General features: G+C 37.7%; 2 protein-coding genes across 2 annotated transcripts; both read left to right on the forward strand.

Annotated features, from left to right (window-relative positions):
• Positions 1-10,484: 10,484 nt before the first annotated feature.
• Positions 10,485-12,206, forward strand: Smp_089330 (putative nad dependent epimerase/dehydratase; the record flags this gene model as incomplete). Its single annotated transcript, XM_018797904.1, has 2 exons — positions 10,485-10,790; positions 11,910-12,206. 2 exons carry the CDS (start codon positions 10,485-10,487, stop codon positions 12,204-12,206), a joined length of 603 nt encoding a protein of 200 aa, XP_018652900.1.
• Positions 12,207-12,924: 718 nt separating this feature from the next.
• On the forward strand, positions 12,925-13,972 carry Smp_192140 (hypothetical protein; the record flags this gene model as incomplete). Its single annotated transcript, XM_018797905.1, has 2 exons — positions 12,925-13,138; positions 13,758-13,972. The coding sequence occupies 2 exons, from the start codon at positions 12,925-12,927 to the stop codon at positions 13,970-13,972; spliced, it is 429 nt and encodes a 142-aa protein (XP_018652901.1).
• Between the last annotated feature and the right edge of the window lie 249 nt (positions 13,973-14,221).

A 14,221-nucleotide genomic window follows, 5' to 3' on the forward strand; every position in this document is an offset into this window, starting at 1 on the left:
TAACATGGGAACAAGACAAGTTAAGAACGTTCATTATCTCTGGGATGTCTTTCAGCTCATTACATTGAAAACAAATATCTGACTACAAAATCGCTTGTTAACATATATATATATATATATATGAAGAATAACGGTCAAACTAGACTAATTTGTAATAAATTAATGAGCACAACTGTAGAACGCGAATCAAATCAAGGTAACTCGAAAGTTAGAATAAACTATTTTTCAACAAACTGAGATAATTCGAATATTTCCATCTTTAAAACTTGAACATTTTAAGGTATTTGACCCAGACAGTAAGAATTACAAGATGACGGTACAAATAGACAACAAAAAATTATTAAAATGTTTCAAAGAAAAATCAATACGCAGCTCCATTCTAATACACACTTGATCAACACTAGCCATACACTGAGTGGAAACAACGTATTCCCAATTATCCAAATAAATATTCACAGTTTCTCAATAGGGTTCATTTCCTACTCTCAGGTATTTGTGTTTGCAACCTTTATACATTGTATTCAAATTGGTTCATGATATCTCGATTATTTCGTTGGTTAGGACGGAAGTGACCGACGACAAGACAAACCATTTCTATCATTCATTCAATTATTTTCCTTCATTGAAAATGATCTATATTCTTGAACTGACTAGACATACACTTCAGATAAAAGATAATTTCACACAATGGTCATTTTTACTGAGTCGGTTTATTCTACCATTGATCTATATCGTTCATTGGAATGTTTGTAAATCTTATCAAGTCAATCTTAATTTTTCTTATAATTATGTATAGTCGTTATCTAATATGTGTCAAAATATAGAATAATTACGATTTTTGCTGATAAAAATCATTCCTGAAATTCTTTTGTCATTGTTATCAATAATCCACTAAGATAGTCTTGTTTTGTCTTACGACTTTCATTCATTCATTTATATATCAACATCATATAATTAAGTAGGCTTTGATGTTGATCTAACTGAGAAAAGTAATATTTGACTAGATGTGGTATTTCATTAGTTGAATTCGTGAGTTAATCCAAGCTGGACCGCCATTGGAAACTTGAGAACATTGAAGGGCCGCATCGTCGAAGTATGGGATTGTGTTGTTTTTGTATGAACTAATGATACCTTTGTGCTTGATGGCTGCCTGATTTTAATTCCCAATACAATACGTTCATTCTTGCTCATCTAACACTTCTTGGTTAAATTGGGTTATTTCTGGGATTCCTAGTTTGTACTATAATTCAAATACTCATGATCATCACAGATTCATCAGCGGCGTGTGGCTCAAACCCAAGACCTCCGGTCTCTCACGCTAAAGCTGGACCCCTGAACCACTGAGCCGGCATTCACCAGTGTTAATGTTCGACTTCGATCGACCCATGCGTCCGAGACCGTCCTTCACATACTTGAAACGATCATCTAGCGCTTCCAGACTTTCATTGTTGACAACTCTCAGCCACCACTTTCTGTTTCTTCTGGTGGTCAATTGGATTGTGAAGACCTGCATATTTGAGAGAGGGCACAAACATAGTGGACAGCTTGGGAGTGGCTGGACGATTCGAACTACGCGTATGACCAACATCTTCTATCCCATACACAGTGACAAATGCAGATGAAGATAGCCAGTGTATCAGAAGCCTCTTTAGCAATTAGCCTCAACATGCATATATGGAAAACCAAAATCCTGAGATATAACAGACAGCATCAACTCGAGCAAATCTGGTGAAGAAGCTGTGAACGGGTTGGAAAGTCCTAAGTAACTGAACAGGATCATCGATAAGCAAGGAGCATCTGATGCAGACGTCAGGGCACGGACTAGCGAATCAAGGACAGCATCCTGACATTCGAAGGACATATGTGACTCAAGTCAACTGTCGGCCAACATCAAAGTCAAAATCCTCACCACGGACATCGAAATGGTTGTAAATTACAGAGTCGAAACTTGTAGAACCACTTCAACCATCATCAAAATGGCACACGCATTTATAAACAGTTGTCTACTCAAAACACTACAGGAAATTGAGGAAACACTCTGGAGGTCGATAGAACATACATAGCGGGGATCAAACTGCACCATGAGGTAATCCCCAGCTCTCAATCCTGAAGCCGGAAGAAACAGAGGAAGACCCGAGGATACATTGCGTCGGGAACCGCAGGTAGACATCAGAAATGTTGATAACAGCCGGAAACAACTGGAGAGGAGAGTCCAGTTTACGGTTGATTGTTGAATCTTGATCGGCAGCTTAATCTTATTCACGAGTGTCAATTTTGGTAAATACCATTCACGATAAGTTTAATGCATACACTTTTGTGTGTTACCTCTGTTGGATAATTCAGGTTAAACTCCCCGAAATATTATGTTTCATTATATTTAATCCTATAGTCAATAAGTATTTGATTCATTCTCACAGTTTATATTGGAGTAATCATTCATATGGTTTGACGGAATAAATGTTTTGTTCAGAATACATTTCTTAAACATTGTTTGATCAACCTCAGTCTAGTATATTATCTATCGGGTGTGTTGAGCTTCAGACATCGTTTTCCCTCGATACGTTAAGGAAGGATACAAACATTGCACATATTATTTTGTTTCCCACGTTTCGTAGATTTTTTTTCAGTGTGCCCGGCAATTCGGTCGACATTAGTGTTTAGCTGATCTCGTTTTATGTCTTTCTCTATATATCGCTCACACACACTGGCAACACCCGAGAGAGAACATAGTAGGGAAATGTGCGAGTAAGTGCTTTGTGATATTCTATGTATTTATATGAATCTATTACATTTTAATGATTTATTTATGTACTCGAGTTCCCTTAACCTTAGCTTGTGCATTCTCTGAATACTTTGTTATTGACGCATGTTCCAGATTACAACAGCAAGGGAAAGAAAATCAGTAACAATTTTGTCATATCGATTCACGGTGATTTTTACATGGTGAAACTTAACGTACTTTCGTGAATTCTATTTATGTAAGGGTATTTAGTTAATTTATTCCCAACGTATCCCCCTTGGAAGGCTCTAATAGTCACAATGAACTAAGCAAATGATGATAAGCTCGGTGATCGACCAAGACAAACTAATTCGAAGCGAAAATTCTCCCGAATCATTGAATATGCCAAAGAAATGATACGTATTGGAGATGGTGGGTTAGCCAACTCGCTTTCAGCAAGCGCTAATCAATATTTTCGGTCAGACAAGAACAAGTTACAGACATGTGGTGAATAGGATAATAAGTGTACACAAACATGCGCTCATTTAAAAAAACACTCAGGGTTAACAATTAAATAATTAACAAGGTTGAGACGTGACTCATAATGCGTAGGTATATTGGCTTGTCCAGAAGCTAGAATAAAGTATGTGGGTTTAACATATCAACAGACACTACACCCTGTTGAAGACTTTTCCTGGTATGGAGAGAAAAGTGATTACCTATGCTCACGGATTCTCAGTCTAAGCAGTCGAGCGAACCCTCTGCACGCTGATAATGGCATGGTCACTATTCAAAAACGCTAGCAATGGTTAGCAACTCTATCATAGACATAAGTTTGGAGCCATACTTCTGATATTAGGAACTTATGTTCCCGATACAACTATTGTTCTTTCATCTCATTGGCAGTCGTTGTTCCCTACTTTTTCAATGACAACCTAATCCGAACTTCCACAATTTTTGTTTCAGGATGATCCCTACTATAATGTCTATACACAAGTCAAGTATTCAACACCGTGCCACCAGTCAATTAGAAATGATTATGTTCATATTATCTGTTCATTCACATGTATAACTGAATACTGTATCACCTATTATCCATTAACACTTTTCAATTACCGTAATTATTATTCTACTCCCATGGCACTTTCTACAAGAACATAGAGTTTAGAGGTGATCTCTCAAAGATACAATCTTGTTCGTTGCGTCCAAGTTAGTCGCACTTGCTGTCATCGATAATTATATGTATTGGTATTTTTAGCGTGCCTTAGTACGGTTTCGTAACAAATGACGTTGAGTACATTTCCTCCCAACTACACAAACCACGCTAGACGTCATGACCAACAAAGACCACGACTCCGCATATCTCGTCTCAGTAGTCACTATTCCGTTCCTCTGGTTATTCTACTAATACATATTTAATGATAACTCAACGCAAACAACAACGTACACTGACATCGCATTTTATTATCATTATCAATAGCAGTACAGTAAAGAATATCACCTGCTGATGCAGTTATCATTATACGGCTGGATTATTTTTTATCCCACATAAACTCTATCTATGTAAATCGAAATCCACTCATCGCTAATCAACGCTATTTTACTGTTCTTTATCCTCGAATTCAATCGGCATCAAAGATCAACTTCTTTTATATTCTATTCCACTTATTTCCTCGATCTATTCCACTGTCATACTCATAACAATTTATTACTCTATTTTCACGATATTCCGAATCGCAGATACGAGCATGCTATTTTATCATCCAAACAGTCATGATAGAAATGCATGTTAAATTTTTTGTACGCCTGCTAACTTAGTCATAACCACATGCTAACATTTCCATTTTTTCCCGCATCTTGACGATATTCATGTACATTTGTACATAACTATGACAATTTTGGTTCATACACTCACCTCTCATATGACTCTGTAATTTATCCGGTATAGTACAATTTTTTCTCTACCTATTACTAACATTATCCGCATACCACTTCAGTGTTATTTTCAAAAACAGACAAGGGAATTATGTAGTATCGGTTTACATATTGAGCTCATGTGCTTTATTCTAACTTCTGGACAAGCCAATATACCTACGCATTATGAGTCACGTCTCAACCTTATTAATTATTCAATTGTTAACCCTGAGTGTTTTTTTAAATGAGCGCATGTTTGTGTACACTTATTATCCTATTCACCACATGTCTGTAACTTGTTCTTGTCTGACCGAAAATATTGATTAGCGCTTGCTGAAAGCGAGTTGACTTACCCGCCATCTTCATTGCTTGTTGTTTTCGCTTTGCTCTCTTCTATTCGCTTTATCCCTCTGATTTCCTGTCCCGATCGATGAACTTACAAATTATATGTATTCTAGTTACATTCTCGTGTTTGACTTATTTAACTCCCTTATTCATCAACACGGATTAGGTCATTTATTCTATACGAGGATGGTCAGAATGCATATTTTGGCAACAATCATTCATACGATCTAATTGGGGTCAGATCATGTCCCCACAAAAATGGTGAGCTACATTCGGAACACGCACCATTTCTTTACTACAGAGGTGTTGTCAAACAGAGTGAAGGTTTCCGTAGACGCTCAAATTTGAGACCAGCAGGCTGGATTCTGTAAGGATCGACCGTGTACTGACCAAATCGCAACTCTACGGATCATTGTGAAACAATCAATTGAATGGAATTCATCACTCTACATCAACTTCACTGACCACGAGAAAGCATCTGATTGCGTAGACAGCGCAACACTATGGAGGCTTTTTCGAAACTACGGCGTACCTTAGAAGATAGTCAATATCATACGGAATTCCTATGATAGAAATTGTACATGGAGGACAGTTGATAGACCTGTTTACAGTAGAGACCTGTGTCAGGCACGTTTGCTTACTGTCACTCCTTCTCTTTCTCCTGGTGATCGACTGGATCATGAAGACGTCAACATCTAGGGGGGGGCACGTGATACAGTGAACAGCTAGGATGCAGCTGAACGATCTAGACTTAGCAGATGATCTGGATCTTCTACCACTTACGCGGAAGCAAATTCAGGAGGAGACAACCAGTGTAGCAGCAGCCTCAGCAGCAGTGAGCCTCAATATACACAAAGAAAAAAACAAGATTCTCCGATGCAATACAACAAGCATCAATTGAATCGCGCATGACGGAGAAGCTTTTGAGTATGTAAAACCCTTTACATATCTGGGCAGCATCGTTGATGAACACGGTGGATCTGATGCAGATTGAGGGCGCGGATCGGCAAAGCAAGAGCAGCATATTTACAATTGAAGAACATCTGGAAATCAAAACCATTGTTCTACTGTATGGGGCGGAAACTTGTAGAAGTGCGGAAGCCATCATCCAGAAGTTATAAGTGTTTGTTAACAGTTATCTACTCAAAATACTTCGGATCAGTTGGTCAGACACTATCAACACCATTCTATTGTGGGAGAGAACAGGTGGAGGAAAAAGTCAGGAAAAAGCGCTGGAAGTGGATATGAAACACATTGAGGAAGGCACCAAACCACGTCATAAGGCAAGCCCTCACATGTAATCCTGAAGACCAAAGGAAAGAAGGAAGAAGAATGAACGCATTATTCCGAGAAATGGAGACAGATATGATAAGAATGAACAATAACTGGATAGGAATAGTAAGGAAGGCTCAGGACAGAATGGAATAGAGAATGCTGGTAGGCAACTTATGTTTCATTGGGGGTAAATAAGTATCTTTTGAATCACCAAGGCAGTGACATATCAAGGCTCTTACGTTTCCTAAATGATGTTTTGCATATTCAATGATTCAAGAGGTTTTTCGCTTTGAATTAGTTTGTCTTGGTCGACCACCGAGATTCTCATCATTGGCTTAGTTCATTGTGACTGGTAGAGCCTTCCATGTATCAAACTTTGGCTCAAAGCACTTACTCGCACATTTCCCTACTATGTTCTCTCTCGGGTGTTGCCAGTGTGTGTGAGCGATATATAGAGAAAGACATAAAACGAGATCAGCTAAACACTAATGTCGACCGAATTGCCGGGCACACTGAAAAAAAATCTACGAAACGTGGGAAACAAAATAATATGTGCAATGTTTGTATCCTTCCTTAACGTATCGAGGGAAAACGATGTCTGAAGCTCAACACACCCGATAGATAATATACTAGACTGAGGTTGATCAAACAATGTTTAAGAAATGTATTCTGAACAAAACATTTATTCCGTCAAACCATATGAATGATTACTCCAATATAAACTGTGAGAATGAATCAAATACTTATTGACTATAGGATTAAATATAATGAAACATAATATTTCGGGGAGTTTAACCTGAATTATCCAACAGAGGTAACACACAAAAGTGTATGCATTAAACTTATCGTGAATGGTATTTACCAAAATTGACACTCGTGAATAAGATTAAGCTGCCGATCAAGATTCAACAATCAACCGTAAACTGGACTCTCCTCTCCAGTTGTTTCCGGCTGTTATCAACATTTCTGATGTCTACCTGCGGTTCCCGACGCAATGTATCCTCGGGTCTTCCTCTGTTTCTTCCGGCTTCAGGATTGAGAGCTGGGGATTACCTCATGGTGCAGTTTGATACCCGCTATGTATGTTCTATCGACCTCCAGAGTGTTTCCTCAATTTCCTGTAGTGTTTTGAGTAGACAACTGTTTATAAATGCGTGTGCCATTTTGATGATGGTTGAAGTGGTTCTACAAGTTTCGACTCTGTAATTTACAACCATTTCGATGTCCGTGGTGAGGATTTTGACTTTGATGTTGGCCGACAGTTGACTTGAGTCACATATGTCCTTCGAATGTCAGGATGCTGTCCTTGATTCGCTAGTCCGTGCCCTGACGTCTGCATCAGATGCTCCTTGCTTATCGATGATCCTGTTCAGTTACTTAGGACTTTCCAACCCGTTCACAGCTTCTTCACCAGATTTGCTCGAGTTGATGCTGTCTGTTATATCTCAGGATTTTGGTTTTCCATATATGCATGTTGAGGCTAATTGCTAAAGAGGCTTCTGATACACTGGCTATCTTCATCTGCATTTGTCACTGTGTATGGGATAGAAGATGTTGGTCATACGCGTAGTTCGAATCGTCCAGCCACTCCCAAGCTGTCCACTATGTTTGTGCCCTCTCTCAAATATGCAGGTCTTCACAATCCAATTGACCACCAGAAGAAACAGAAAGTGGTGGCTGAGAGTTGTCAACAATGAAAGTCTGGAAGCGCTAGATGATCGTTTCAAGCATGTGAAGGACGGTCTCGGACGCATGGGTCGATCGAAGTCGAACATTAACACTGGTGAATGCCGGCTCAGTGGTTCAGGGGTCCAGCTTTAGCGTGAGAGACCGGAGGTCTTGGGTTTGAGCCACACGCCGCTGATGAATCTGTGATGATCATGAGTATTTGAATTATAGTACAAACTAGGAATCCCAGAAATAACCCAATTTAACCAAGAAGTGTTAGATGAGCAAGAATGAACGTATTGTATTGGGAATTAAAATCAGGCAGCCATCAAGCACAAAGGTATCATTAGTTCATACAAAAACAACACAATCCCATACTTCGACGATGCGGCCCTTCAATGTTCTCAAGTTTCCAATGGCGGTCCAGCTTGGATTAACTCACGAATTCAACTAATGAAATACCACATCTAGTCAAATATTACTGTTCTCAGTTAGATCAACATCAAAGCCTACTTAATTATATGATGTTGATATATAAATGAATGAATGAAAGTCGTAAGACAAAACAAGACTATCTTAGTGGATTATTGATAACAATGACAAAAGAATTTCAGGAATGATTTTTATCAGCAAAAATCGTAATTATTCTATATTTTGACACATATTAGATAACGACTACACATAATTATAAGAAAAATTAAGATTGACTTGATAAGATTTACAAACATTCCAATGAACGATATAGATCAATGGTAGAATAAACCGACTCAGTAAAAATGACCATTGTGTGAAATTATCTTTTATCTGAAGTGTATGTCTAGTCAGTTCAAGAATGTAGATCATTGTCAACCTGCAAGACGTAAGTCTTATCATGACTTTCGCAATTTTGGAGATGGAATACTAGGTTACGCACCATCAACGCAACCACAACATGCAAGCTCCTGTCTTAATTGTCCACGAAGACAATTACAACAAATCATTCCACCTTACCAAAATAAGGATTTTTTTCGGCCTCCAGAAATCCCTTGTTCCACTAGCACTACAATACGCTCAAGCTATAGCCCATACGTTCCGGGAAACACATTAAACCATAGTCCCGACATATCTAGATTTCATACCATCGATAAGGATGCTCCCGGTTTTTTACACTACATACTCCCTTTTTAAACTTATTACTTATTAATGCATGTTCATTTCTTAACAAAATTTCAGCCTTGAGAATCTAAGCCTTTCTAGCCAAGCCTTCTTTTATACTTATTACTGAAACATGGTATTATCCAGCAGTAGCCGATTCCGAAATAAATATCCAGAACTATCGACTCTATCGCTGTGACAGAGAAACTAAGCGAGCAGGCGGTTGTCTTATGTTTGCTTTAGATACCTTAACAACTAACAAAGTTGAAGATAGTATCTTGAATAGTTTACCAGAATCGATCTGGATATCAACCTGACCGGCATATTTTGGCAATCCTTGTTTTGTTGTTCCGTGCTTTCTACTTTAATCTTACTTTCTCTAGTTGTAGATTTTTATCAATAACTCGTTCTGGCACTGGAAATAACCTTAAAGAAATACGTTCATAAATCATCAGGCTATTCACTTAAGAAAAAATTACAAGTTCCTTGGTGATGCATTAGATTGCCGTGATACATGTCATAAATGTTGCTATTTATATCAAACTGATCATGCCTGTTGACTGATGTGAATTCTATGATTATTATTTTCAGAATATATTATTATTATCAATGAAGGAAGATATACGAAAGAATGATAGAAATAGTTTGTCTTGTCGTCTGTCAATTCCCTCCCAAACAACCAAATAACTGAGATATCATGAACCAATTCGAAAACAAGGAGTAAGGCCGCGAACACGTATACATGATAGGTGAAATGAACCCTGTTGAGAAATTGTGAACAATTCAGTTAGATAATTGGGAATACGTTGTTTCCACTCAGTGTATGACTACTGTTGATCAAATGTGCAATAGAATGAAGCTGCGTATTGATTTTTCATTGATCCATTTAAATAAACTTCGGTTGTCCATTTGTACCGTCATACGAATACGTAATTGTAGTTCTAACTGTCTGGGTCAAATACTAACTCAATTTGTTTAAAAATAGTTTATTATCACTTTGAAGTTACCTTGATTTGATTCATATCTATCGGCTATGCTGATTATCTTAGTACAAATTAGTCTAGTTTGACCGTTATTCTCTCTCTATATAAATATGTTAACAAGCGATTGTGTAGTCAGATATTTGTTTTCAATGTAATGAGCTGAAAGACATCCCAGAGATAATGAACGTTCTTAACTTGTCTTGTTCCCATGTTATTTTTTACCCTAGTTTCATGAATTAGTGACAGTGTACATAAGATGTTCACTGTGAATTCCACATCACATGTAAACAATAATGATGGTTAAACGTATTCAACCATATTGTATTTGTGTGATATTCTTTTGTTTACATAGATAGTTTGAAATAACTTTCATTATTCAGTGAAATAAGATTAAATTTCCATGTCTAATTGTCTTTTAATTCACATCTTCTTTTATAGTTGAAATTATGTCAGAAACTCAAACATCATTGTTCGTAATTGTAGCTGGTCTACCAAGAACTGGAACGACAACCATGAAAAAGGCATTGGAAATACTTTACTCTCAACCTTGTTATCATGGTTATGAACTTGTTACCAGAAAACAATGTGATATTGCCAAGTGGCAAACTCTTGTCGATGAAGTGCGGACGACACGTTGTGAGGAGAAGATACAAAGATATTTGAGTGAGATATTGAATGGTTACGGATCTGTGGTTAATACCCATGCGTGTTGGTTATACAAGGAAATGATGACCTTATACCCTAATGCAAAGGTTGGTTGAGAGATTAGTTTGATGATACCTCTGGCATTCTTATTTGTTATATGTATATATATCACAACGGTTGAGAACAGGTATCAGTTATCTGGTGTTTTTTCTAGACTGTGACCATGTACTTTATTACCTAGTGTTATAATGACAAGTACTGTGGAGTTCAATTGCTTCGTTAATTAGCAAACGATGCTTCGTATACTAATTCAACCAAAGTGTAACTTGTTCATAAAACTAATAGTTGGATAACCTTAGAACTTCCTGGATTCAAAGATAATATTTGCGTCGCTTCCCAATAGCTTCATCACTCTTTCCCTTTTAATCATTCATCGTGATCAATAACGCAATCTGTAACTGTTGTAGATAACCTATGTTGGTGATTTGTGTTGACAGTATGGCTTTTAGGGTCAAACGGGAATGGTGTGACCTAGCTCATGCCAAATATACACCTCGATGTGGTACCCGACCCGAATTACCCTACTGTGATTTGCGGGTGCTAAGATTACTATGATAACCGTGTAGAACGAACTTAATATTGCTAGAGAAATGTGTTATAGGTAGAGATATAAGAGTCGAACGTTAGATGTAGCAGTGGACACATCGGTTGATTGTGCGTGGCTGATTAAACTACGATAGTCAGTCTCCACTTGGACGATGTTCGATAACCTACCCGATATCGGAAAAGTTCAATATCGTGAATGATATAAATACGGGTCATTGACACTGCATTTACTCCACTCTATTTCTAATACATAAGCATTGTAAAATTCGGGAATGTCCATACTTTATAAAACTGTGGTGAATAGTTTAACTTGGCTGCTGAAAGGAAATATGTATGGACCCTGTAACATCTAAATTTGAGATTGAAGTTGAATCGAATAGTTAATCGATAGCACATTCATACTTGATTCTTTATTTTTTTTCTTCTATATCGATAATAGCCTAATATACCATAGATTTCGTTTTATACAGGTTGTACTAACAGTGCGCGATAAAAACGATTGGTTGACTAGTTTCCGAGAAGTTTTCATGCCAAAATCAGATGATCCACGTACAAAACAAATGTATGAAGCGAAACGACGTGCAGGAATCCCCGTTCAATTGGACGGACTTCTTACGGACTCAATGAAACTAGCATTTCGGAAAGATGATCTTGATTTCGATGATGATGCAATGTTACTTGAATGTTACGAAAAACATATGAAGACTTTTCAGGAAAATATACCATCTGAACGTCTTCTGGTATATCAAGTTGCAGATGGTTGGGAACCATTGTGTAGATTCTTGAATGTAGATATGCCAGCTAACATAACATTCCCCGTCGCTAATCATCAGTCTGACTTGCAAAAGCTAAGGGAATTGATGAAGAAATGTGGATCGATTGAGGAAGTTGCCAGAATGCATCCAGGAATTCTATAACATTGAAGGAAACACTGATTGTATTGAGCATTGGCGCTATTATAAGCTATGTAATAAATTGTCGTCAAGTTTTGAATTCCATCTTGTTATTGACAACTATGTTAATTTTGATGGAAAACGTAGTCTCTAAAATATACTATAATTTTCAATTTCTTCAGTATTTTCTCATCACACACATTCATGTACATCAAAATCAGTTTGTTCATAACAGCCGAATAACTGAATGTAGGAATGATGTTATTGGAGGCAGACGAGTGGTGTTTAAGGAAAAACAGAATTTCGAATCCAGTGCTTGTCAGTAAGAGAAATTTGAACTAGAAGCTTGACTTAAATGATCATGTTGTAGGGTCACTGAATATCGAACAGATCATTGATCCCTGTCAAAGTCAAGGATAGTCAACGCACATCAATCAATTACATGTCATCGACTGGCCCACGCGGCAGTGGTTGTTCTTTCACTTCTGTATTTTCGTGGTTGTACCTTAACTAATATATTCTTGTAATAACATCCTTTGTATTGTACAGTCTCCATAGCGTCCATGATCCTTTGATGCGTCTATGGTTCAATCCACGTAAGGGCTGGTCGCGAGGTGTGACTTCAGCGTTAGTTGGTTCGTCACCATTCTCGTCTAACTACAGTAGGCCCCCAATCATTTGACATAGATCATTCAATGTTGATGTTCTACAATGTAAAATCTATTCTCCAATGTTTTGCCAAATGAACTCAGTCTTATCAGACGAAACATTCACTGCCTCCTATCGTGAATTGAAGCACTTCGGTCAATCAGTTGAATGTGGTTTCCACGAATTACGAGGTCATTTTGAGCATATTGGACCAATGATGTTCACTTTCGTTGTCAACACGCTGACAGGAAATATTAACGTTTGTAATTCGTTGTTAAGCTCCGATCGCCGAATTTCTCCGGTCATACGTAAGGTTGATGGAGTTTCCTGAAGTGAATATTCATTTGTAGAAATAATATCATGATTCATTGGAGTAGATCTGTTTGTTTATCACCAAACTTTGTACGGTGTGAACAAAAGCCCATTGCCTGTAAACTGGAAAGTTCAGTTGACTGAAAGTAACCTGAACCGTATTGCTTTGTTGATGCGTTTATGGAAGAGTATTGTGCCAAACATAACCGTTTTGTTAAGTGTACGTGATTGTGCAACTCTCGTAATTCTCGTTTACTTCTCCCAGTCTATGTCGTCCCATGATATCGTGATACCTATTTTTACTCATTTCAACATTGACATTTGGGTCCCCCATCAGAATGGGTAGATCTATACCTGAGCACTGATTGATTGCAGCCTCTCATGAAACGGATTTTGATTGTCGTCGTTGCTATCACTGGTGGGTACATAACATTAGATTAAATTGATTATGATCACCTCCCTCTTTATTTTGAAAGATGCCTTGATGATCATGTATCTATGAGATTCCCATTCTACTAATACTATACGTGATATTTTAACCGCATCATTATAACATCTTGAGCGTGCAGAGCATTTTCTTCTTGGTGATCACGGTACCTGTTTGTAGGTTATTAGGTGGTGGTTTAAATACGCCGGGTGTTAATTGGCATACAAAACGATCGGATTATGTGTCCACTAAACTTTCTACAGAGGGTTGTGAATTGTTGGATGAGGCTATATTCAACACTATAGATAAACGTGACCGTCAAGATATTAAAATGGGTTGCATCAATAGACCATTAGCTGCAGCCAGTGCATTAGATGCACATTTAAATCAAGTATTTACCTAATTATCTACATTACATCTAGCTAGGTTACTAGGTGGTGGTTTAAATACGCCGAGTGTTTGTTCGCATCCATTACGTGGTTCTTCTTATCTTGAAAAAATCTTTGAAGTTCTAGAAGCAAACAGTTGGACGCAGATAGTCAACAAGCCCACCAGAAAATCCATCGTTTAAACTATTTTTATCGTGATGATATTCCTAACGAATTCAGATATAAACTGGGGAAGTTGAGAAGAAGGTTCTTTGCTCACATGA

The sequence above is a fragment of the Schistosoma mansoni genome, chromosome 6, assembly GCF_000237925.1.
Source record: "Schistosoma mansoni strain Puerto Rico chromosome 6, complete genome".
Lineage (NCBI taxonomy): Eukaryota > Metazoa > Platyhelminthes > Trematoda > Strigeidida > Schistosomatidae > Schistosoma > Schistosoma mansoni.